Source organism: Tigriopus californicus, chromosome 8 (assembly GCF_007210705.1).
Source record: "Tigriopus californicus strain San Diego chromosome 8, Tcal_SD_v2.1, whole genome shotgun sequence".
Lineage (NCBI taxonomy): Eukaryota > Metazoa > Arthropoda > Copepoda > Harpacticoida > Harpacticidae > Tigriopus > Tigriopus californicus.
The window spans coordinates 2,103,912-2,130,994 of NC_081447.1; the positions used below are offsets into that span (position 1 = coordinate 2,103,912).

The 27,083-nt window shown below is 41.1% G+C and overlaps 3 protein-coding genes across 3 annotated transcripts in view; all 3 read right to left on the reverse strand.

Moving 5' to 3' along the window:
- Positions 1–5,815, reverse strand: part of LOC131884778 (uncharacterized) — a 6,670-nt gene extending 855 nt beyond the window's left edge. Inside the window, exons 1-2 of the mRNA XM_059232656.1 lie at positions 2,930–5,815; positions 2,433–2,605 (exon numbers count right to left, since the gene is read on the reverse strand). Coding sequence (XP_059088639.1) covers positions 2,433–2,605; positions 2,930–5,815 — 3,059 coding nt within the window. The remainder of the gene's footprint in view (positions 1–2,432; positions 2,606–2,929) is intronic.
- The window catches only part of LOC131885108 (uncharacterized), a 36,914-nt gene extending 22,215 nt beyond the window's left edge, over positions 1–14,699 (reverse strand). Inside the window, exon 1 of the mRNA XM_059233048.1 lies at positions 14,386–14,699. The gene's annotated coding sequence lies outside the window, so the exon portion shown is untranslated. The remainder of the gene's footprint in view (positions 1–14,385) is intronic.
- Positions 14,700–22,186: 7,487 nt separating this feature from the next.
- Positions 22,187–24,488, reverse strand: LOC131885110 (uncharacterized). The gene is made up of 3 exons (XM_059233050.1): positions 24,202–24,488; positions 23,864–24,136; positions 22,187–22,410 (listed from the first exon to the last, which is right to left on the reverse strand). Exons 1-3 carry the CDS (start codon positions 24,353–24,355, stop codon positions 22,250–22,252), a joined length of 588 nt encoding a protein of 195 aa, XP_059089033.1. The 5' UTR covers positions 24,356–24,488; the 3' UTR covers positions 22,187–22,249.
- Positions 24,489–27,083: the final 2,595 nt, after the last annotated feature.

A 27,083-nucleotide genomic window follows, 5' to 3' on the forward strand; every position in this document is an offset into this window, starting at 1 on the left:
TCCGCCATGATCAAGTCCGCCATGGTCTACTCCGCCATGTTCAGCCTGCCACAATAAATTCTGAGTAATAGTAAGGAAGTTTGCATAAACGGAAAAAGGCTCTTATACACGTTACTTCTTGGGTCTCTAGAATTCAGATTCGGCCTAACTCAAGCAATCACTTTTTAAGTTAAATTTCTCGTTACTTCAGAACATAATCTTTCAAGCAAATTTCGCCCGAGCTTTGCATTAATAAAAATGAGCCCTCCCCTTTAATGGAAGTTATTGGGTCATAAAAGCATCTTTTTGCTTAAAGGGCTGAACAATCTTCCTTGTCATCAAATATTAATCCCACGGGGCTTTTTCTGTATTTCATTGTGTATAGAAATGTATGACACATATCGAGGTTAAGTCTGTTTAGTCATCCTTCATTACAAATATGTCACAAGATGAGATAAGTTTCAGCAAGTCCGCTAGAACCAAAATGTTCAAGGCAGGCCATTGAGAATGCCAAACAGAGTAAGTATATTCTAAAGTATTATTTGGCGCAGAATGTAATGATTACGTTTAGCTGTGTGCTAACTCGGTGAAGTCGTCATAATTTGAGGGCCCCCTTGTTTTGTTTTTTTTATTTTCGAACTAACTTACCGCTACCGGGATTGGAATCCCAGCATTGTTGCATTATTTGAATTAAAATTTCAAATTTCAAATTCAGATAAAGTGCAATTGGTTTTCGTCATATGTGTGCATACTTGGGGAAAAATGTGAATTTTAACTACCATTAGATTGGGTAAAATTAGATTTTGGTCAAAGGGTGTAAAATGGGCGGTTTTGTAATATACTTAATAGGTAGGTTTCTTTGATTTTGAATGTTGCGGAGGTAACCACTCAATCGATTGCATTCAATCAGTAGAACAGAGTCTTGGGAGTTTAAAGTCAGTTGATGTAGTTTATAGTGATTTTGACAAGGCGCTGAAGGGTAGATAGTTCCCAATTAGTTAGCAGGCTTCAAGAGCTTGAAAACTGATGAGAAAGAACATTTCGATAGTGGCAGAAACCAATTGATTAAGGTCTAGGGATCTCGTAGTGACACAATCCCGCAGAATTCATGACTTCAAGTTGGCTTTTCCAGAGGGCTCCTTACTTTTACTCTCCTTTTCTCTTGTATTCATTGTTCTGATTCAAAAGGTTACTGTTATGAACTGCATCTTCTTGTATTGACGATACAAAGTCAGATTCGGGAAGGAATGACCATGACCCAATAGTTTTGCAAAAAAAAATTAGGATCGAATCTACTCTTAGGTCACCGAGAGTAATATGACCTATAACAAAATGAAATTCAGGTCAATGGCCGTGGTTTCGACGCCATTAAAGGCTTTATCAGTCCCGATATGAATATGGCGGTAAAGCTATAAAACAGGTCTCGTCCATGAAAGATTTAAATGTATTCGTCAAACTTTACCAACATTCAAGTGGGTATGCTCTACAAATTTTGCGTTGAGTTTTTCAAACGGGTCGTCAGATATATTGGACGTTGAAGTCCAGAGAAAGTATTACCATGCTAATTTTGTACTTCGTCTATTTAACTCCACTGATTTTCTTGAATATGTCCCAAGACTGTCTCCAACCTAATACCATATACCTTAACACAATAGTAAGACCTGTTGTTATATATCATTCAGTTACTTAACTTGATTGACAATTTCAGGACGCTTCAAAATATGAGTTTGACCTCTCAGTACGAACCAAAGGTGCTTTGCATCTTGGTGGCACTTCGACGGTGAAGCATTACTCAAATAGATTTATTTTGCTTGTTAAGCTGTGCTCTTTGGCCAGAAAGTAATCTGTATATAATAAGATTCAAAGCTCATAGAAGCTGGAAGTTATGAAGCTTGATTATATGATAACCGACCGTGGTTTTGTTGATGATGATGCTACGGTACTTTGCCGCTAGTTCAGTGGCCAAGGAAAGTCGACTTATTGCTGAAATATTCCTGGACGTGGGTTTTTAATAGATTGTTACTATATATTAGTTCGTCATAAAACTTGGAGCTTTAGTGAGTTGCATTTAAAAGTGGCTGGTTTCCTTCCACATACTTTAATGTACTATTCACTTTCCCTAATTTTCACTGCCTTTAAATAACAGAAATTGTAGAGAAATGTTTTATTTGGTTACATCAATCATTTATTTCCCGCGTTCATTCCTCATTTTTTCTCCTTCCCCACGCTTGAACACGGTCTTGCTTCATAAGAGTAGTTCATGGTTGCGAGTGTACTTCAGACAAAGAGATTTTTTCTTGGTACGGTTTTCCTTGGGAGAATTCACCACTGACGGATGTTATCATGGCGGAGCTTAATTTGGCGGGGTTGATCTCGATCATGGTGGAGTTGATCATCGAGGACTTGATCATGGAGGACTTGATCATGGCGGAGTTGATCGTGGCGGATTTCACCGTAGGGGGAGTTCACCCTGGCGGAGATTGTTGTTGGCGGAGTTATCCATGGAGAAGATCACCGGGCGGAAATCCACAGGCGGAGATTGCGTTGGGGGAAACCGATGGCCACCGGTAAGACCATCAGAGGCTGGGTGAAATGGAGAAGTGGGACAATGTTTGATTCCTGAACTCTTTAAGACATTAGCGAACTCCCCACTCATAAACTGGACACCTTGATCAGTCACTACCTCTTCTGGCACTCCATAAACTGTAAATACCTGATCCCTCATCCATTGAATGACCTCTTTGGCATCACAGCGATTCAATGCGCCCACCACAGGTCATTTTGTAAAGTAATCGACAAGGACGATGATCCATTTTGCTCCATCCTGTGATTCTGGCAACGGACCAACCAGGTCCATTCCGACTTTTTGAAACTGGCAAAGAGTATCAGCTCGTATTGGTTTCAACGGAGTTCTAGTGGGCTTTCCGTAATCCTTACACTTCGAACATACCAGGCATCGATCACAGAACATCTTGACATCTTTTCTCATTCCGATCCAAGTATAACGCTTCATAAGTCGCTCCAAAGTTTTGTTGAATCCCATATGTCCGCGCATCGGATCGTCATGATACGCTCTCAACATTTTCGGGACCAAAATTTGAGGGACTACGAGCTTCTCTCCTTTCTTGGTCATTTTCACTACAAAACCATCTCGCTCGTGGAGATCGGCCCTTGGAAGCGATTCTTGGATCTTTTCATCCTTCGAGGTGGCATCCCGCCATTCCTCCAAATCCGCGCCAACCGCGGCAACACGCACTCTTGAAAGAGCATCACTTACAACGTTGTCTTTTCCCGCAATGTGCTCAAATTCCAAATCATAGTCGGCCAAAGACATTGACCAACGTCCGAGTTTTCCAGCAGCATCCTTGCAGCTTATGAGCCATAAGAGCGACTTGCAATCAGTCCTCATAATGAATTTTCGGGCCAGCAAGAGGTGGCGCCACTTCTTTAATGCAAAGACGATTGCATAGGCCTCTTTTTCCTGGGACGGCCATCGAGCCTCCGTCTCCCCAAATTCATGGGATATGGCTTCAATTAGTTGGCCCTCTTGTTCTAGAGTGACTCCAATGGCGATATCCGAAGCATCACAAGTCAAAACAAAAGTTTTGGAATAGTCTGGTCTTGCTCGGAGAGGGGCGCTTTGGAGGTGTTTCTTGATCTCGTTAAACGACCTTTCCATCTCGTCGGTCCAAGCAAAGTGTTTAACCGATTTTCTTAGGGTTACTTGAAGGGGTCGTGCTAATTCAGCGAACCCGGCAATGAATTTTCGGTAGTACCCGCTCAACCCAAGCCATCTTTTCAGACTAGAAAAGGAATCTGGTCTTGGAAAGTTTTTGATAGCGTCGATCTTTTTGGGGGACACGGAAATTCCATCCAGACTGATTTTGTGCCCCCAATAGTCGACCTCACTACAAAACAGTTTGCACTTGTCACGATTTAAGCGGAGGTTGCATTCAGCAAACCGATCAAAAACTTGCTTCAGATGATCCTTGTGCTCTTCAATTGTTTCTGAGAATACAACTACGTCGTCGAAGAAGGCACACACAAACGAAAGACCGTCTACTACCTTCTTTATGATCCTAGACCATGTAGCAGGGGCGTTTCTGTGGCCAAAGCACATGACCGTGAACTCGAAAAGTTTTCCCCTGAATGAGAACGCAGTCTTTTCTCGATCGCAGTCGAGTACACTGAAAACGTTTCCGTGGACTTCATTAAGAATGTCCTCGGCGTTTGGAGTTGGGAACCGATCCGGAATTGTTCGCTCGTTTACTTTGCGCATATCCACGCAAAGCCGGATCTTGCCATTTGACTTCTTCTTCACAACTACGAGAGGGCTTCCCCATGCCGATGAGCTTTCTTGAATGTATCCATCTTCAATTAATTGTTGTATCTTCTCATTAGTAGGTTCCAGGTAAACTTCGGGGATTCGGTACGCCCTTTGGAATACAGGCGGACCTGGAGTCGTCTCAATTACATGGATACCTACGTTTGTATGTCCCGATCCTTCAAAGGCTCCCCGATTCTGTTCCATAATTTTGTCGCTCAGTTCCCGCGTTCCTGGAACATACTCGATCTCCGCTTCCTTCTTAGAACCAAACTCCTCCCAAGCATCTCCTTGATTCAGGATAGGTGGATGGAAGTGTGCCGATGAAATGGGAACAAGATAATCCAAAGGATCTCCTTCTTTCCAGTCTTGTTCATTAGTGGCCACGTGCACGGGAAGTTCGGCTTCTTTGCGCCCAGATTCCCAATCGTGGGGTAATTCAGGCTGAACAGGTAATGAAGAACCTTCCCTGACAAGCTTAATTCGTTCATGGTAGGGCAAGAGCAACATTCCACCCGAAATATCCAGGGTGGCTTTGATCTTGCTTAGAATGTCCATACCCAGGATACCCTCCGACGTCCTGACCACCTTGAACACGTGCTCTAGAGGAGTCTTCCCGATATACAGGCCAAGCTTCCTAGTACCCGCACATTTCACAAGTGATCCATCCACTCCGACAATGCTCTGGGCACATTCATTGTCGACGGAATAGCGGTTCTGGGGAAGGATAGACATGGCAGCGCCCGAGTCCACGAGCCATCGATCTGTTCCGTTTGGGAAGATCGACACGTCCAAATACAGTCTCGGAGTGGCGGCACTTACAACCGACACATGCGATCTTCTTTTGTTCCGACACTCCGACGCCTTATGTCCCCTTTCCTGGCATTTGTAACAAGTGACTGTGTTCCAGTTTGTGACGTTCCCGCCAGATTCCCTTGAGTCGTTGGCCTTGAAGGGTGCATTCTTCACGGGTTCAGACAAAACCTTGGGTTTTCCCTTGTTACTCGCGTTGAAAGGCCGAATGGTATCAAACATCATGGCCGCGGTCACGGCATCCTCAATTTTTGACGGATGATGTAAGAGTACCGCGTTCCTCATTTCCATGGGTAACCCATACACAAAATTGTCGAGGACTAACACTTTCTTCTTAGAGGCCGCAAAGTCGCCATAACATACGTCGACCTTCCTGGCCACACGCGAACGAAAATCTTGTGGGGTTTCGGAGGCCCCTTTCCTCATAAACTTGAGCTCACCCGCTTCGACCAGGCGATGCGGAGCTTTGCTGTTCCGCAGTGATGCCTTCAGAGTGGCGAACGAGCCACGGTCAGCGGCACCGACATCGTCCAACAGGCGGGAGCCTACTCCAAGGCAACAAATCAGGACACCTGCGGCTTTTGCGTCCGCCCACTCGTTCACACCGACGACACTTTCAAAGTAGTCCAAGTAGTCGTCCAACGTCTGGGACTCGGCCTTAAACGTTTCTGGCCGGACGAGATCTCGCGCGTTTGCCATCCTGACGGTTGATGATTCCACTCAACCGCTCGAAAATGCGAGCACGAATCCTTCCGAATTCGCCGATCAACCGATGCGCAAAGGTTCAGGATCTAGGAATCCACCCAGAATCCCACTTCTGACACCAAATGTAGCGAGGCTCGCGTACCAAAACCTTTATTACATAGGAAGATCGTTATACAATGCTAAAATGGCGCTCGACAATGCTCGAGAGCCAACTTCACAGTGTGACCACTTCACAGTGTGACCACTTATCTGATATCTCTCAGGGTGGCCGGTAGATTGTCACAAAACCGATTTTCGTCAGCAGATTTTTGACTTTCAATAACGCAAAAAAAACTTATCGCCACTGTAGGGAACCATTGGGACATCGAAGCGGGAAGGAAAGATGACGCAACCGTTAAATTTTGGGGAAGTTTCTTGCTCTTTTGAGGCTTCATACTTCATTGTCGAGGGGTTCGATTAGAGTTCCAGTTTATCTATCCATAAAAGGAATGATTCATTTAGCATTGCATTTTCATTAACTGTCACAATGTTGCTTATTAACATGCTTAGCAATACCTTTTTAGCAGAAAAAGCCACATTGGATTCATTTTTCCTCTTTTAAAACCTTTTATTTTTACAAAAGACCAAAAAAACAAAAGTTTCTTTTTGTCAAATGTTGTGCTTTGTATTTTGGTTTTTTAGTATCTCTAGTGTTTTGAAAAGTGCCCTAGTGGCCTCCCAAAATTTGCACTGATATCATCATTCAGCTGCTACTTAAAGGAGTCAATAGTTAATGGCTGTTTGCTCAGGAGTGGCTGGAAAATAAGGTTATTTTTGCTAACTTCCTTGGCGCTACTGGTAATTAAATCCCCAGTAATTCAAAATGAACTGAACTGATATATTTCATTTAGCTTTAAATTCATATAATATCTTATTCACAAACCAATGAGAGTCGGCGGATCTGGCAAAGTTGTACAATAAAGGAGCCCGAAAAAGAAGGGAAGTTCGAACTAGCCTGGATTCACGAGGGCTTGAGGGTGCTCGCAAACCGCATATTAAGCGGTCCTACGATCGCTACAATTGACCCCAAATCCTGGGTTGCGACAAAGTTCATTTTGACAAGGTACAGTATTAGATACCTTTCGGACCTTCTCTCAACGCTGATCAGACCCACTTTCTTTTACCTCTACCAATACAAGAGCTCTCCCATTCCCTCAAAGTTCCTTCTAAAATACCTTTGGATTTGTTCGACCTTTTGCAAACCTGCTGAACTCATTGGAGAGCCCAGATCGGCGAGGCATATTCAAGATGTGGCTGGATAATCGACTTGTACAGAGCTAGCTAGCATCGTGATACTATCTCTAAACTTAAACGTCCGATGTATCCAACCACACATTTGAAAAGCTTCACCCACCTTCAACTGGATATGCCCATCGAACTTTCCATTTTCTTTTTGCTTATTGTTAGGACAGGCTCAGCACTCGCTAAGGTGCATTATGGGCAATGAAAAGTTTAGCTTTTCAACGCTCTTTATTATCTTGGGTGGTATTTTTATAAAGTCAGATATTTCGAAATTTTCCTAATCAGCGTAGATTCAAATTGAGACTAAATGTTCTTCTTATGGTTCTGCGAAAGTTAATTGAGCTGGAGCTGTCATATTTTATATCTTAAATCACAAGAATTATGGCTTATTTTCCCTAAAATGATCATTTTCATCTTTGACGAACCAATCACGAGATATGGAGCTTCAAAGTGGCGGCAAATTTAAATGGGCCACGCTGTACATACATTGTGAAAGGAAAACCCTCTTATAATTTGCCACTTTTCCCAACCACTACCTGTCCATTGATATGCAAACAAAAGAAAGCTATTCATTGGTCAGCGATAAGCCTCTACAAATCCAGATTGTTGTCCACATCCAACTTCATAAGTATTATCATTGTCCACCGCCTTCTTCTAATCTCTACCAATTCTAAACAGTTTCCCGCTTCAAAAAATGGCACCTGACTCAAAAATTATCAAAAAACAGATAGGATAATTGGGATTGGGATAACTGGGAAGGTGGAATGAGCCAGCCTACTATTGCCGAGACTCTCAAACTCTCTTTGAGCACTGTCAAGGGCTGGTGGGTGGGCCCACGACACAAAGCCGGAAAAACACTCAAAGACCAACCAAGATTTGATGGCCACGAGTAATGAAAGTAGTGGTGAAACATGTCCTTTCCCTCAGCCTTGAAATAGATGGCAAGAACCCAAAAGTTGGCCTCAAGATTGACCAAAAAGGTTACCCAATATCAAGAGAGTCTGTCGGAGTGTATTTCAAGACTCAAATGGATGCCAAGTCTTACCAGCAACAGAAAAAGCCCCTTCTTAACCCAAAAATGAAAACTGCTCGGGTTAAATTTGCCCAGGACAAGCTCTCATGGTCGTTTGATAATTAGAAAAGGGTTACGTGGTCTGATGAGAGTCTGTTTTATCTTTTTCAACCCCCAAAATCTCCCTGTGATCGCATACCGGCCCATAATTTGAGGGATATTCCTCCGGATCCAAGCATAGAGCATTCGCCCAAAGTTATGGTTTGGGCCCTGGGGACTTTCAGATTTACACTCCGTGCCAGAAAATGAGTCTGTCAATGCTTTATATGGTACTATCAGGAGGTAATATTGACCTAGATTACATTCTCTGCTATGAAAAGAGTCCTCCGCAATTGCCCTTAAACAAGAAGAAGATTGACTGAGGCAACTTCCGACCAAATTTTCATACACCGCATACAGCATAGCACAAATAACCACTGAAAAGTTGGAAAATAATTTTCAACGGTTTTTACAAAAAGGGGAATGCCCAGGCAATTCCTCTAACCTGAATCCCAGGGCAATCCTGAAAATACCGAATGTCGAAAATGCCTCCTGCCTCAACAATGTCTCAACTCAAAACTCGATTACGAAAGGCATGGTCATTTTTTAATGGCAACACCTAGGAAGCTCTGGTTGAATCAATGCCAAATAGGGTCAAAAAGCTTGTTGCATTGAATTGAGAGCACACAGGATATCAAGTGAAATACATGAATTTCCTGGTACAAGAACAATGTTGGGTTTACACGGGGTCAGAACTTTTCTGTCACACTGTAGCAAGGGATCTTGTGCTTTTAACTCCTTTAAGTAGGAAGTGTAGGATGATGTCAGTACAATTTTTGGGAGGTCCCTGAGGTACTTTTCAAAACAGAAGAGGTAGTAAAAATCAAGACTTAAAGCGCAGTATTAAATAAAAACTTTTAAAACAAGACAAATATGTCCTAAGCACAAGTTTTTTCGGCTAAATAGTACTTTAAGGCATGACAATGAGGAAATATGTGGCCGTTAATTAAAACGCAATACTAAATACTCTGATATTCGTAGGGAATACGTACGCCTTGTTGATCCGGTAGAATCTTTCAAGTCAGACTTGGACAAATTTTTAGATAGCATTCCAGATCAACCCTACATTCAAGGACTAGCTCGGTCTGCCAACTCAAATTCGTTGGTAGACCAAATATTATATGAAAATTGGAAGGTAACAAATAGACGAATTATAACCTTTCATTTTAATAGTGCTGGGGATTACATTCCCTGTAGCGGCTAGAAAAGTCCGTGAAAAACCAAACCAAAAAAAAAAATGAACCCTGCCATTCCTGGCTAGATCAATTGGAGCCCTAATTCAATCCCTTAACAAAGAACTACTGACCTTGCAAAATTTCCCATTCTGCTTATATGTCCCAATATTTAACGATTAAAACAAAACCTTTGATTGGAATGCTTTTCTCTCAATTTTTATCTCATGCACGCGGCTGATTTTTATGTTAATTTGTCTGATACTGACACTTCATTGCTTGAAACTAAAATATTAGATCACTGGTAGGTTTGTATTAAAATCACTTCACTTTGCCATATACTTTACCTTTTCCTGTGCACCGCCGAAGTAAAATGAACTCGTTTCTTACCCATCTCATCGATCTGTCCCTGCAGGGAATATGATCAAAAACATTTAAGGTTTATCAATAGCATATAATAACAAACCAACCCCCCCCCCACCTGAGGCGAGGTTTTTAAACGCTTGTACCTCTGAGTTAAGGCTGGGACGTTACCCAGAATGATCATTCGTTCACCACTTTGGCCAGTGTAGTTTCATATTGGTTAACGTCCAAGCCCCTAACTCAGAGACTTGTACTGGCTTTAAAAACAGGCCTCTGGAGATGTAATGGAAATTCAAGGGAGCCCACGTTTTGATCTTAGACGTTAGTACTGAAAACAAAACGATCGAGTTGATTAAATTCCTGAACTGGGGGTTTCATCGGGTTTGTCAAGAAGTCGGCGGAACTTTTGATTCCTCCATAAAAGTCGTCCAGATGGAAATCTCAAGTTGTAACGCTTCTTGTCTTCAGTTCCTACAACATGAGCAGTTTTGTCCCAACACAGAGAAATTGCATCTTGAACGAGAACCTGAGAGCCAGATGATATGGTTATAAGAGGTATTGTTGATCGGGCGTAACACTCCTTTCGTTCAGCGGTAGACTTGAGCAGTACTGTTGTTTTATTGTTGTTTATTGTTTAAAGCCACTCAAAAACACAGTGTGTACAATAGAGTATTGGCCCAAAAGAGGACACGTTGTTCAAAAAGCCCTATCAGGTTTTGATGGCAATTCCCAAACACATTTTGGCATTTTTCTACCTCAGAAAATCAAAGGGAACAATTTTGATTTTATTGCTTTATGGAATTCTAGCCCACATAAAAAACTTGCATGCCTAAAAACATTAAAAAACTAAAATTTTCAAAAACTTACTCAATATAAATTGGGAGCACACTTAGTAGGCACACTCAGTACAGGGTGGAAAGAAATTAAGGGCCGCTCTTTGTCGTTTCTGAAAATCCTACCACCTAACTCAAAGAATGATTTGGTCAGATTGAATCTCCAGTTTTCATTAAAAAGGATTATTGAAAAACCTAACACCATACCACGAATGATCCGATTTCACTCCAAAGGAGATTGGTAACCTTCTGATGTTTGGCCACCTAAAGATTGAGTCTTGAAAATCCAGATTTCGGTCGTCGGCCCGGTCTGTTCAAAAAGGATTTATGGCATTTCCATGAGGGTCTCCACTTTCCAATGGTTTGAGGATGAACACTGAAAGACTCACCAACGTTCCTTTGTCTTTACTGACCTTCAGGATGCCCTTAGCCTTGGTTCTGACCTTCAAACTGCGCTCACTTGAATTTTCAGACATTGTTTTGACGGCACTTTATCAGAGGGTTACCCATCGCCTCCAGGATATCGTTAGACCATTTGTAATATGTCACTAGGTACTTAACAGTTCCTCTTAATGAATGCTTGTGGTTTAATGTCAAAAATATCTTTGAGGAGGGAGAAATGTTATGAAAAACAGCCATGGAGGCCCTTAATTTCTTTACACCCTGTAGATGGCAACTCCCAAACACATTCTGTACCGTACATCCGCCTGTTATGAAAAACAGCCATGGAGGCCCTTAATTTCTTTACACCCTGTAGATGGCAACTCCCAAACACATTTTGGCATTATTCTACCTCAGAAAATCATAGGGAACAATTTTGATTTTATTGCTTTATGGAATTCTAGCCCACATAAAAAACTTACATGCCTAAAAACATTAAAAAACTAAAATTTTCAAAAACTTACTCAATATAAATTGGGAGCACACTTAGTAAGCTCTTGAATATAAATTAAAAAGGATTTTAGACACGGTTGTATGAGATTTTGAGTTAATTTGAAATTATGAAAGAAAAAGAAAAATAATCTTTTATTTTCGTGATAATGAAAATCGATATTAAATCTTTGGGAAATTGAATTAACATATAACCGCGGCATTTTGGGGCTTATAACAATGAAATTTGGACCACTAAATCCCATGTTACTAAGTAGCGGTGAAATAGATGATATCATAAATTATATTCTGGAGCTAACTAACTGTGCTGCTCCTAATTCAGATTGAGTAGATTTTTGAAAATTTTAGTTTTTATAATGTTTTTAGGCATGTCAGTTATTTGTGTGGGCTAGAATTCCATAAAGCAATAAAATCAAAATTGTTCCCTATGATTTTTTGAGGTAGAAAATGCCAAGATGTGTTTGGGAATTTCCATCAAAACTTGACAGGGCTTTTTGAACACCGTGGACTAGCATTTTTCGATTGGATATCAGAAAAGAAAAAACCAAATTAGCTCCAATTCTTCTCTGTCAATATATTTCATAATCAAATATATTCAAATAATTTCGAAATAGTTTCCTTTTGGAATTGGCCATTCTCCATGGGGCCAATCCTGCCATGAACCAATTCCAGCTCTATTTGAAGGCTAGCCACAATTTCTGGATTCAAATTGCTCTTGAGCGGACACCATGCGAAATGTGTAGTCATCTCCGGAGTCACAAGGCCCGTTTGTTGTTTAAATTATATTTGTGGAATTGCCTAAAGATGTAAGGTCACACCACGCCCCTATTTTGAATTCATCATCGCCCCGTGATTTGGCATTGTTTGCAGACAAGTTGGTCTCCTCCCTGCAACCAGTGGTCAACGTGATTAGCGACACAGCATTCGTTGACGCCGTAAAAGTCGGTCGTAAAGGATTCCAGCTCAAGGGCAAAAGCGGCAAGAGCAAAAGCGCACCGTTGCGAGGGTCGTCTATTGTTTGTAACTAATAAAATGAACAATACTTTACATTTGTTTGATTCCGGTGCTTAAGTTAGCATCATTCCTGTTCCACATTCGATTCGTTCCACCTCCAAAGGTTCCCCTTCCTTGGCCGCTGCCAATGGTTCGACTATCGGTTGCTATGGTCAGGGAACTCGTGATTTACTATTTTGCGTCTTGCGATTTCCTTGGACGTTTTTCCTGGCTGACCTCAATCGAGCCATCCTCGGGGCGTACTTTTTCTCTTCTAATAACCTCATGGTCGACATATACAAACCCGTCTGGCGCCAATCCATTCCGGGATATTTAGGATGAGCCGTTGCTCCTTCTCTGACTGTAGTTTGTGGTTCAACTTCTGATCGTTGCCCACGAATTGCAACCCAGTGTTCGCCCAAGCTCATCGACTGAACGGTCCCAAGTTAGCGGCAGCTAAAGCTGACTTTCAACGCATGCAGGAATTGGGAATTTGTTGTCGCTCACGGATCAATTACGCTTCGGCCCTTGACGTCACTCCCAAGGCCGATTAAACTTGACATTGTTGCTGAGATTACCGCTCCCTCAATGACAAAACGCCACCCGATTGCTGCCCTGTTCCACACACCTAAGATTTTGCCAAACAACTAAATGGGACCACCGTTCTCTCTAAAATCGACTTGATCCGTGGCTACAACCAAGTCCCTATGACTCTACAAGACATCCTAAAGATCGCCAATTATTTTTGGTTTGGTTTTTCACGGGCTAGCCTGGATTCTCGAGGGCTTAAAGGTGCTCTCAAAACGCACATTAAGCCTCTACGGTCACTAGAATTGACCCTAAACCCTGGGTTGGGACAAAGCTCATGGATGCTTTTGAAGACCTACAATATCAGATACCTTTCGTGTCTTCTCTGAACACTGTACAGTCCTAACTTTTTTATCTCTCCCAATATGAGAGCTCTCTCATTCCTGTGATGTTCCTAGTGAGTCACATTTGGAATTGTTCGGCCTTTGCAAACCCTGCTGAAATCATTGGAGCCCAAATGTATGAAACACATTCAAAATGTGGCTGAACAATCGACTTGTACAAAGTTAGCATTTTGACACTATCTCTGGACTTAACCGTGCGATATATTCAACCACACATTTGAAAAGCTTTACCCACCTTCAACTAGATATGCTCATCGAACTTTCCAATATTTTGGAGGACTACACCTAGATCTTTCATAGATGAGACCAGCTCAATATCTTTACCGCCAAATCCTACGAGTGGAGTATTCAAAGGAGTTGACCCGAAGGTCATCGAACAGAATTTCATGGTGATCTGACAGATTGCAAAGTATCACATGGACATACTGGATCAGACATAGGTCATTAGAAAGACCAAGTCCACAACACTATTCACTCTGGTGGCCACACCAAAATGATGGGAGAGATTGCGTGGGATCGCAAACTCCTAACGACTGAGATGTCGATTTCGAAATGGGAATGTACCCATCTAGACTAACCTCCCACTCTACAACGCTAGCCGGAAAATTGAAGTCCCCTACAAGGAAATCCTCAGAGCAGACTGACTGGTATAAATCTTTTCTTGTGAATTTGAGAGCTGACAAGAACGAGCTTACTGAGCACGAAGGGGGTCTATACCTTGTCACAATTGACAGATCAAGCAAGACTTTGCATGTCTATTTGGTATTTGGTATTTTTGCGCTAATACTTTTTGTTAAGTTTCCAACCTTTCTTTGCCAAAATCCAAAATTTTGAATAGCATGTTTAATACTATTTCTCTAATTTCAAAAGAATTCATCTAATTAAAATGTAATCAAGAACAATGATATTTCAACCTGCCCAAAATTTAACACGACTACAATACTAGCGATAGAGAGAAAGGAAAGCTTAAAAAGCAATGATGTCTTACCGTAAGCAGCCACATGACCACCTGCACAACACCGCACAACACACTCAGACTGGTCGTTTGATCAGGATCAAGAGCAACAAAGCGTGCGACTGCTCTCGTCAAAAGACTGAACTGAACTGACTTTTTCTTTTAGGATAACATAATTGGTCCGAAAGAGTGTTTGTCAGTCACTTCTTGTTTTTGTTACTTGCCTTTCGCTTTATTGAGACCTCCTTTCACCTCAAGGCGGTGGACTTAGTTCAACTGTTTGCTTGCATTCACTTAACGCATGGAGTACGTCAGTAGTGGAGTGGAAAGCTCGGTCGCAGATCGAACGTCTTCTAGCGAGGTTTTGTAGAGCTATGTGTTACCTCCCAATTAGATGCATTCCCACTGAGAGAGTGTTCAATGTGCTCAATGAATTCCATCTTCATGTTCAAGTACTTGATCGGGAGGTAACGCAAAACTGAAACGTCTTCTAGCGAGATTTCAGAGAGCTTTCCACTCCATTACTACCGTACTCCATGCTTAACGGCGAAGAGAACTAGAAAAATAGTGTACATCCTACAAGATTACAATGACCAATAAGTTTTTATCTTACACATGGAGTAGTGGAGTGGAAAGCTCTCTGAAACCTCGCTAGAAGACGTTTCAGTTTTGCGTTACCTCCTAGTCGAGTGCTTGAACATGAAGATGAAATCCAGTAAGCACTCTCTTAGCGGGAAGTAATCTGATCTAAAGGTAACGCATAGCTCTACAAAACCTCGCTAGAAGACGTTCGATCTTCGACCGAGCTTTCTACTCCACTACTGACGTTCTCCATGTCTTACAATGTTGAGCTTAGTCAAAAAGAAATAGAGTCTCAAGGCCATATTGTGTATGTCTCATCATTACTCACGGGAAGCCCAGGCCATATCTTGCCAAAAAATAAATGCTGAGACATACGAGGGTACTTTTTGAAATCAGGACATCATGGGGCACGAGTTTTGTTGCTGTTCATAAAAACTCACTTAAAATTTGAATCAATGTTTTTGAATATTTCATTTTGCAAAGCCATGCCCAAATCTTAAATTAGCAGTTATTTTGTTCTTGATGGTCCAGGCCTCGTTTCCCAATCAGTCTAACACGGCCATCCAGCACTCTAAATAATACACACCCTAAATAAAACACACTCTAAATAACACTTTTAAGATCAACAAAATCTGCATTCGGAGTCTGTTTGAGTTGTAGTGCCTCTCTCGGGGCTGGCAAAGGGTGGAGTCACTTATATCAATTGGTGCTTGAATGTTTCAGGAAACTAATGATGCCAGTTGTTCGTTTTCAATACTTGCAGACACTTCACCAGCTATTTTCTCTTGCTCACTCAGAAATCCACCATTGTTTGTTGATTCAATTTGGGCTTATTGCTATTAGCTCACAGCACTGCTCATAGAAAACCACAACTAGAATGCTCAAACTCAACAGGAGCTGTACCGCATGAGCATGTTTTCAGGTCAGCTGACGCTGGGGGTCAAGGGACAAAGATATTTCGTGAAATCTTGCTTCAGGCAAGTTGAATTATTCTCATGAAAAGTGGGTTATTCCCCTTTAATCTTAATTTCTTTTGAATCTTACAAACATACAGGTAGAAAGAGCGGTAGAATTACAAAAAAACACGCTTTTTGGGGCATAATACACATAACATGTCAAAAAAAGGTTCGGACATTATTAGAGCAAATCACGTACTCTATTGATTGCCCTTGTTTAGCAGCGCATCTCGAAAATCTCGAAAGCGTAACAAAATGTATCCGACATTGCAACGCAATGATGAGACATTTGGAATTTCGTTTCAATCTCCCAACAATGTGCTTGAATGTGGGCAACATGATCGCGTCTTTACGTAATCAAGATAATTCCGACACCTCTGGAGGTCAGCCTGAACCCAGGCTTGTTCCTTGGGTTTCAGTTAAGTGTTTCCACCACATGGATGAAAACTTTAACTTGAGCCCCATTTTAACCTCTTCAAAATTTCGTTCTTAAAAATGTGGTAGGACAACTTACTCAAACCCATTTTGTGAAACGTGCTAAACGAGAGTAATTGCTTGACGAGGAGTCGTATTAGGGGTTTCTACTCTGAATTTGGACGAGCCGTCAGCGATTCAAACTTGTACCATAGTTGTCTTAAGCAGCTTGACTACGGATGAAACATTTTGCCCACCAGCGACAGCTGAGACAAAAACATGCGATTGCAGTGCCCTTGATTGATCTATATATGAAGTTATCTATGGCACTGCCAGACGTGAAATTGGCTGTTCCGGGAAGGACAATTTCGGATCATTAACGAATCATAACGAAATAGTCGTAAGATTTGGGCATGACTTTGCTAAATGAAATTTTTAGAAACATTGATTCAAATTTCAACTTATTTTTTTATGAACAGCCACGGAACTCGTCACCTACAATGAAATTATGCCCCATGATGTCCTGATTTCAAAAAGTACCCTCATACGTCTGGGCATTTTTTGGCAAGATATGGCCTGTGCCTCCCATGAACTGGTATTGCTTCAACCTCAAGTATGACTCAGTGTGCAGAGCAATCATGTATTACAATAAATAATGTTGTTCTCAGATGTATTTTTAGAGTAAAAGACGTCAAGTAGGTTTCAGAAAGGAAAAATTGGCAGTATTGCTGCTTTAAGAAAGGTTTCCACACCAATAAATTGACAACACTTGTTTTACCAAATTTTGAAAATTAAACCCTTCCTGCAGCAACAAATAAATAGCAAACATTTCGCAACAAATCCGACTAAAAACATATATAACTCACACCTTAGGACATACTTACAATAACGGATAAGAAGATCCAATGCAAAACGATCTAGGTTTTGCATCTCTTAATTTAGAAAAAGGAACCATGGGGGTAATTGGGCATCGATTGGATCCAAAACCTGAAAAATGTCATAAAAAGAAATTTTCAATCCATCAAACAAATGTTGAAAACAGGAATTTGGCCAGAGCTAGAACTATTTCTTAGAAAAAAATTCTTCAAACATCAGAAAAAAAAATAGTTTTCAGGATTTTCGAAAATCTGTTTGCATCAAATTTCGAATACATGTAAATGTAAGCATCAGTATGTGATACTGCGGACGCTTCCAACGTCCAGAAAAATACCACCAACTGGTCGTAACTTAGTTTCTTACGCACATATTGAATGACAAGATTCTAACAACTTTACACTATGGGCTCATTCTTATACCAGCTGATGTTTTGGAGGGGAGTTTTCGCCAGTTTTGGAGCATGCTTTATTTGCAAGAAAGAAACGGGAAGAGGCACGGTAGATTGCTAAACAGTGATAAAAATGCCCTTTAAAGTTTTGACGGAAATTCCCAAACACAAAATATGAGTCAATGAAGGAAAAGGATATTGTGATCTTAAATTACATTGGGTAGGTTTTTGAAAATTATAGTTTTTATTATGTTTTTAAGTATGTAAGTTTTTTATGTGGGCTAGAATTCTATAAAGCAAAAATATTAAATTTGTTTCCTATGACTTGTTGAGGTAGAGAAAATGCCAAGCTGTTTTGGGGAATTTCCCTGGAAACTTGATAGGGCTTTTTCAACACCGTGTAAGTGAAGTACCATTGCTTTCCCTTGAACGCAATTTCTTTTCCGGACATTATGTGACCAAGGTCACTAATTAAACGTAAGATTTTAATATATTAGCCAAAAACGACACAAACACATTATAATTCAATATAAATGTTATGGGCCCAATCGGCCCTTTATTTGGTAAGGGCTGAGTGACAGAGCGCCCTCTGAAGTGCGGAAGGGAAAACATATTTTGGGCAGCGTAAGACGTCTATTGCTTACGTGACTACAAGTTAGAACCTGCACCATCTGGTGTTCCAATGTCGCGCTTTCAATATATGTCCGGTTTTCTTGTCTAAGTCAAGCTCTTTTCAAGCCAACAACAATTATGTTTCCTGAGTGCTTTATTGTTAGAGCTGGCAAATATGCAAAACTTATTGACCAAAATATGCACATAAATATTTGGTCTACCAACAAATTTGAGTTGGCAGACCGAGCGAGTCCTTGAATGTAGGGTTGATGTGGAAGGCAATCTAATAATAGGTCCAAGTCTGACTTGAAAGATGCTACCGGATCAACAAGGCCCACGTATTCCCTACGAATATTAGAGGGAAGCAAGTTAAACAATGAAGGAGCCCGAGCAAGAAGAGAAGTGGGCTCTCAAATCATTATGTGTAGAGTTCATGTTTTTTTTGATTGGTTGTATTGGTCATTGATAGTCATGGATAATTGATCACTAGTGTATTGATTTCATTTGTTCGATTAGTTTTTTGAGTTTATTTCTGTGTTTTTGTATTGTCTACCTAGTTTAGGTTCTTGATTCTTTTCTTTTCCCTGTCCCTTTTTTCTTCTTTACTATCTCCATCTTAGATTTGTATGTTTAGTTTAATGTGAGGTAGTTTACTCCTATTTTGCTTCGTTGTCCTGTATCTCTCCACTCTAGACAAGTTTTGCATAGCCTTTTAGCTTTCCTTTTTTTCTTGGTCTCTTGATTTTGTGCTAATTGATAGTTCCTCTCCATTTATGATAGAAGCTATCTTTGGAAAAGTCAGTAAAGAGGCTAGACTAAAGATTCTTAAAGGACATGAGTTTCATTTGGCTGGACATTGTTTGGACTTGGTCTTGGCAGTGACGGATCCTTCAGTAGTCAATAAGCCGTTTTTATAGAGGCTTTAGCTGTCGGGGTCAAACAGACCAGGGTGCTGCTTGAACAACAGGCTCACCCAGAAGTTGAGAAGTTGACTGATTAGACCAATGTACGTAGAGGTTGATGTAGTACCTCCTCTTGAAATACAACGTTGGGCGTTAAAACGGTTACCTAAATTCATTGTGGCATATCTTGAAAAATAATTGATCGATTTAAAAAATTTAAGTTTTTGAATCTACCGCCATAAAAGCAGGATACATCATTGTAAACAAAGTTTCTTTTAATAACAAAACTATCGGAAATATGGACCAAATTGCAAACCGCACTGCAGTCATTGAGCTCCTCAAAAAGGACATGGCCACGCCACCATCATGAAGACCGTCAACAAGATGTTTGTCTGGAGGTGCCGAAAACGACTTGAGGAGATGGGGGGAGACTCCAGACGACCAGGATCTGGTCGACCACGGTCTTTGAGGACTAGGGCCTTGGTAAAGGCCGTAAGTTCAAAGGTCAGGCGAAATCCGGCCCGGTCGATCTCCACCATGGCCAAGGAGTACTCGGTGTCAAGGAGGACCATGGGAAGAGTGGTCAAGGAGGACCTTGGACTTATTCTTACCGACTGAGGCGACGTCAACTCCTCTCGACTGCCACAAGATCAAAAAGATTGACCCGAAGCAAACTATTGAAGGATTGGCTCGCAGCAAACCCGGATGTCATTGTAATTTACAATGGTGAGAAATTGTTTGATGTCATGAGGAAATTTAATTCTCAAAATGACAGGGTACTCTCCCGGGACATCTCAAAGGTCGATTCCAGCGTCAAGACCGTGTACCGGACTCAGAAGCCAAGCTCCATCATGATATGGTACGCCGTGGCCAGCAATGGCAAGAAGTCGCCAGTTTTCCAGATTCCAAATGGAGTAAAAATTAATAAAGAGGTATATCTGACATTCTTGAAGGAGCAGGTGCTTCCTTGGATCCAAAGAGACTTTCCTGGGCAAAGAGTCTGCTTTACACACGATTCTGCCCCTGCCCATGCAGCAAACGTCGTCCAAGAGTGGAGCCAACAAAATTTTGACCATTTTTGGACCAAGGAGATGTGGCCTCCTTCCTCACCAGATATTAACCCCTTGACTTTACCATGTAGGGTATGGTGGAGAAGGAAGCAAATGCCGTCTCCAGACTCTCCAAAGATGCCTTGATGTCTGCAATTGATCCTTGGCGGATATCCCAGAGCAGGCTGTGCGTGCCAGCTGTGCGGCTGTGTAGAAGAGATTAGGTCAAATTGTGCGGAATCGTGGCGGTCATTTCGAATAAATTTTATATGAACTTAATGGTTATGGCACCAACACTTGTTTGTGTGAAATTAATGTAAATTAGATAATTAATTAATCTGTCAAATAAATTTTAAGTGGTAACCGTTTTTACGCCCAACCCTGTAGAGCACGACCAGACAGTTGCAGAGAAAACAATCTGACGTGTTTACCGTTAACTCAATCGCGAAAAGCTAATTCCCAAACCAAGCGTCCCCGTCTATATTCCAGTTGTTCATGGCTAGATAAACGAAAAATGTCTTTTGATCTGAATGAAAGATGATTGTGTTAGCATCCAAGCCTTTAATTGTGAATAGGATGACCTTACAGCAGACAATATTAGTGATTCATCTATTTTCTATCATGTAGTGGGTTTCCCTCATCCAAAAACTTGACCAGCTGGCTGATTTGATGATTTGTTCAACAGGAAATTAAAATATTCCGATCTGACCCGCCACCGCACACATATTTAATCCTGGATTTGCTTTTGGACGTTTTTCAATCCTCTTCAAATCAAAAAGCATCAAAAGGTCTGTAACAACCCATTCTTTGAATCGACAATCATCTTTCATAAGGTTCATTTGAACCCATTCGAGAGACATCTGCCTGTCCATTCAGTAGTAAACACACTATGATTATGATTAGGTGTTAACTGCTGAAAAGTCGACCTTTTTTCTCTCGGCACCTCCGTCAAAACAGTGTGAGATGAATTAAGGGGCAAGATTGAAAAGTTTCTCACCATTCATGGCACTCACTTTGAATGGCAAAGTAACTTTCGTGAATACATGACAGACAAAGTAGCGAAAATTATGTTTATATGTCAGAACAGCTATCTGATAAATTACCCTTGGACGACTCAAGGCTTAAAAGTCTTCATACTGTAAATAAGCCTTGGGGTCTTTATTTTATTTTCAGCATAGGATTGATAACTGACAGAACCATTTACCTGTTGTTCCAAGGGCACATGTCGACTCGCAAGCACTCTTGAGATTAGCATCGCAGTTCTCACTTTCAAATTGGGCGGATGAAGCATTGACAGTCAATCGTAAACACGGTTTGGCTGTGACGTAAAATTCTGCTGACAAATTGCTTGGCTTGAAAAAGTGGCCGTATGCTGTCAGCAGTTTTCCATCACACGTGCTGGGAAGATTGCAAAAGAATAGTTCAGGGTTATAAATGGACACCCAATACATGCCTGGGCCTAGGAAGAAAAGTTTGAGTATAAACCAAGAACTTTGCGCAAGTGCTCTCTTGTTCTAACCCAAGGTTTGATATATTGACAATGTATCGTCGTTGTTTTGAATATGGGCCAATTCCATGTTAAAAGAGGCACAGGCTTCGGTAGCGTCAACAAAACTATTGGCAGCACTGGACTTCTGGTAAAATTTGGAGTTTAATGAGGATTGCGCTGTAGTCAGAAATGTTTGACAAGGAACTGGTCTCATGGTTGTGGCTGGACCGTTCGTTGCCAAAGATGCTCCAAACACCGATGATGACATGGAATTTGGAGTAAATAGCGGTTGAGTTGGAGATGCCGTTCTGCTGGTATCCGTGGGCATTGCACTGGTTGTTGTGGAAATGCAACTCTGCTCACAAACCATTCTTTTCTCGTCATGGCAATCTTTAGACGTAATTTTCTCTTTCTTTCCAACTACGCATTGTTTTCCGCGGTCAATGGAGATGTCATCGAAAAGAGCTAGACTTATGGTTTGATTGGTTCCGGTTTTTAACGTTTGGCTATCACAACCAGAATCATCGCAATCCACTCTCTCGGGGTTATGAAGGTCGATCCAGTATTCAACATCTAACATGAAGTTAAAGCACCTGATGGCAATTAGAGTTTTCAAAAATCATAAAACCCTATTCGAACTCACCACCAATGGTACTCTGTATTACTTCCAAATCGTGCTTTGAATTCGGAGTAATTAAACGTAGACCAACTTCTTCACAGTTTCGTTTTGCCTCCCAAAAAGATGACTTTACGTCAAATTTGTAGTATGCTTGATTTTGTCCACAATCAGCTGGAATAAGAAATCGTCATAACCAAGGAAAGAGAGAAACATGTCATAACTAGATCTCGAACATAGGGATGGCAACGGGCATATAAGATGACGGCAAAAATGGCGAAAATGTTAAAATAAAGAAGATGATAATAAGAGGTTTTGATTGTAAAAGAATCGACCATCACAAAACCCATATTTTCCCATAAGCAGTGTCGTGGCCGGATCAGATTAGTACTCCGTATATGGGTTTGGCTAACGTCAATTACTTTTTGGAGAAAATTCGGTGCCAAGAATCAAACCTGGGACTTCTCTCATGCTAGAAAAACACGCTAACCGGTCTCCACCTTTTAGAATAGCTATTTATACAATAGGGGGGGCCTTCTTTTATAAAGTGAGGCTTGAAGAGGTCAAGAAACCTTGAATGCCCTCGAGTTTGATGAGAAAAGCGAGGGCTTGCCCGAACTTCTCTGCACTCTTGTGTGCATGATGAAATGTGAGAACGCGTTTTAGGTGTTGACCAATCGACTTTTTGAGATCCGAACTTGAATAAACTGCTTGTAACGAACGCCACCACTATTGAATACCCAGTGTTCTTTTACAAGAACCGGTTTTCAAGGTATGATTTTCCCTCGAAACCACTTGAAGCCCAATTTGACGAGAGAGAATGTCCCCATTTTTCACGAGTGGCTGGAAACTTAGATTCCGGCCACTAGTGAACACAGCGCTATGAAATAAGATAATAATGGTGATGTTTGGTTTCCTTTGCGCGCCGGAGACAGAACTTTATACCGCTGAAAACCGGTCCTTGTAAAAGAAAATTGCTTCCGACACCGGGATTTGAATCCCTGGCACGTGGGGGAGAAGATTTTTGTCTCATTCATGTTACCTCTTACACCACTGAACTGCAGTTGAAATCAGAATCATGTTTTATGTTGGCAGTGATTCATGTTAACGAATTACTAAACTATTACTATTGAAAACAAACAAAACATGAGCCTGTCAAGAATGTTTCCTTTGACCAATATCTGATAGATCTACCATTTTAATTTCCATTTTAAACCTGGGCTGCACTTTAATGCACTATACCTAATCATTTAAAGGCAATATTTTTTCAGAGCTAGGAATTGAATATCTAGTTTCCAAAGAGCAGGTCTCTTTTTTCGGTTATCTTTAAGAAAAGGAAAAACTTAACTGAACCGGCATGAAACGAATTGTAGCTAACAATGGCAATTAAACTCTTTTGCAATTTTTAGGGTGAGAGTATACATGTTTGTAAAAAAACAACTTCAAAGACACCGAATGGCCAATTTTAAGACAGGCCTTTTGTGGGAAAGAGCCACAAGTATTGACCCCCTTCCCTCTCAGCAAAAATACCTTTTTCCCGCCTCAAAACTTCAAATGATTAAAAATTGGCCACAGAAGTAGGTCAATTTTGATGGTTTTTGCAAAAGTACTTCAAAAGTCGACTTACGTGGTCCCTTAATTCTTTGACAAAGGATGTGGTTATTGTTAGAGCACAAAATAGGTTCGAATTCATTTTCCTTAATATCATATCGAATGCATGTTCTTTGACGAATATCTTTGATTTTCAAGTCGGCCACATGCTTTAGGTCTTGCAAAACATTTCCGTAAGCGTCTTGCAAATAGCCATTGCAATCATTTGTTTGATCTGAGTGACATTCTTTCTTGTTCGGATTTTGCAGGCTTAGATATGTCCACGATGCCCAGTTGAGAAATATCTGATCTGAAATTGCAAGTCATAAATTTGTCAAGGTAAAACATGCTGTGAGTCATTTTGAAAAGCCTTACCTATAGCCCGCATTGTGTCGACATAATCAACGAATGTTGATATCGAGGCTAAGGTATAGCCAGCTCTTGAGCACTTATCTCTGCCTTCCGTGAAATTCTTCCTGCCTCTTGTTGGACAAAACATTTTTGAACCGAATTGTACTCTGCGGTTCATATCGCATCCTAAGAGTGGAGACGTATGAGTGTATGCATTCGGGTTCGTTGAGTATAAAGATTAAAAAAAATGAATTATGGGGGAGACCCGAGAACTCCTTAAGCCATAAGGCTTGTTATCAAGGAGTTTTTTCCGAAGACCTAGTGACCATTGGACAAGTGACAAGTTTGGTTTGTCAGGAATGATGCTGTTATCTCAAGACTAAGTTCAAGACTGGACATTAGACATGGAGAGAATGACAAGAAAATTTGCAATCACAACAGTTTAAACCTCATTCGTTAGGGAGTAGAAAACTGGCAAATAAGATTTCAGGCTCCAAATCTTATTTCGTTACTGTTTTCTGTTTTCAGAGTGGCAATGCTTTTTTAAGATACCACTCAATCAGAGGCTTGTCTTTTAAAGCTCAAACCTCGGAGTTAGGGACTTGGACGTTAACCGGTTTAATAATACACTAGGCCATGGACGACGGTACCCTGGAGATATTTGACGCCACCAAATGTATCCAAATAGTGTCACGGAAAATTTAGAAACCATTGAACTCAACCTCCCGACCAGAAACTGAAAAAAAATCTTAGTCATGCTTTCCAAACCAGGCAAATTTATTCGCCATAGACATTCCAAATTATAGGAAGGAACATGGTAAGTTTTACATTGTAGCTAAACGAATTTTTGTCAACCTGTTCTTTCGATGATAAGTTTTCATTTGTCCAAGTTTAGTTTGAGCTAAACGGGTGATACAAAATGGGCTAATAAGGACATTTGAATTGCGCGACGCAAGCTTGCTGCAGTTCCGTTGCAAGGGCCTGGGAACCCATAGGCCGCGGCGCAAGCCTGCGGAAGCTCCAAGGCTCCCTTGCCTTGGGTCCCAACTTCATGCTAAGTGCAAATTGGTCACTTCTCATGGTCAATAACGAAGTAGCTGTCCCTGACTTACTTTTTGTAAAGTATTCTAGTTTAAAGCACTCGCCCTCAGAATTTCTCAATTGTAGATGGAGGCGGAAGATTGATATGCTACAATCCATAGACCAGTGAAATCATTTCAGTGGTCCATGTACCTGTACAACCACAAGTTTGTCCACCAGTTTTTGAAAGGTTCAGGTTAAGGGAATTCCCTCGGTGCTCCTGCTTACAGATTAAAAGGCAATTTATGTGACATTTATAGCATTCCAACTATGACACGAAGAGGAGCCAATTCATGATTTTGCATTCAATATGACGCAACTCTTTCGGACCTGCTTACGAAACAACCCCTTTGCACTGCTCTTGGAGGCACTTTACACCTTGTCAGACTTCGTCATAATGTCAGGACTGTGTAAGGATGCTGTGAGCGAGCAACAAGCTCGCTCAATCAATTAAGAATGGGTGACATAAAAAACAGGCACACCAAAAAGGGAAAAGGCACACCAATGAATAAACTGGCCAACGCATAGACAAAAAACTACACTAACAAAAGCGAGCACACCAACAACAGATTTTGACACACCAAACTACATTTTGGCACACAAAACTACATTTAGTAGTGTTTGTTTTATAGTGTGGCACACCAAACTTGGTGATGGCACACCAAACTTGGTGATGGCACACCAAACTTGGTGATGGCACACCAAACTTGGTGATGGCACACCCAACCAAATGTTAGCACACAAAAAAGCGAACTAGAACACAGCATCTGTGAAACCAGCGCACAAATAAAAAAAAGCTGCCTGGCTCATGCACAGAATCTGAGGGCTTTTGAGGGTAAAGTGACCAACTAACGATGTATGGGTGCAAAACATAATCAAGGCTGGATGACCGTGGTTGTAAAAAGAGCTCAGTTGATCGTTTTTACGTGACAATATAACATTGTTACTCTTTTTTCAAATCATAGTGTAGCTTCCAAGAACTCAGATAGGGTAGAATCAAGATTAAGTAAGATTTAGTCCGAGATTCCACTTTGCTAGAAATAATCGCCCTGCTAAGGACCTACGGGCCCAGTCGCCTAGAACTTTTCCCAGCAGATTGTGCAAGTCGTCCGGGCTGATGATATATGGCAAGATACTGGATAATGTGGATTCGTGTGTTATGTTGCCAGCAAAGTCAGTGTACATAACCTAACTACAGCCTGGCGTTCCTGAGAGTGACTTCAATCCTAAAGCAAGCACTTCCTGGGACATCTTTGAAGTAGCGAGAAGCAATCAACAAATTATCCATTCCTCGGAAGGGAGAAAGAATACAACTGATCCATTTCATCAATAGTAGCTGTGGATGGTTGGGAATGAAAATGTAGGAATGTAATCCTAAGTGTGGTTAAACTTAATGTTTGTTTAATGCTTGACCTTAATCACAATCGATCTTAATATGTACACAAATTAAATTCAGCATTCGCATTTTCAGTTACGTGAGGCGGAAATGCTTCCATATTGTTACTTAGCTCTAAGCTCTAAGATCCCTTCATGCATATCTGTCGTAACAAAGACTGTATAGTGTCCTTTAATGTCGTTACCTCATCTACCATATTCTTTCACTTGCACCCGCCTGACTATGCCCTAATAAGTCGTTTGAAAGCACTCAATTTCTTAGTCTCAATAGACTAAACTTTGACTGGTATTGCTTGCTGGGTGCCCCAACAGCTCAAGCATCTCTAAATGATCAATTTCTAACTTTACTATTAAGGGTGTCTCGTTACTGTTTGGTGTGCCTTTTTTCTATTTCGTGTGCTTTTCTGTTCTTTGGTGGGCTATTTTCATGT

Excerpts from the sequence above, each read along its gene's own strand:
- LOC131885110 (XM_059233050.1), bottom strand. The coding sequence starts at position 24,355 with ATGAACCGCAGAGTACAATTCGGTTCAAAAATGTTTTGTCCAACAAGA. Across the intron at positions 24,137-24,201 it reads CGACACAATGCGGGCTATAG|ATCAGATATTTCTCAACTGG; the intron begins GTAAGGCTTTTC and ends TTGCAATTTCAG. Across the intron at positions 22,411-23,863 it reads TCAAAGAATTAAGGGACCAC|CTGATTGTGGACAAAATCAA; the intron begins GTAAGTCGACTT and ends TTCTTATTCCAG.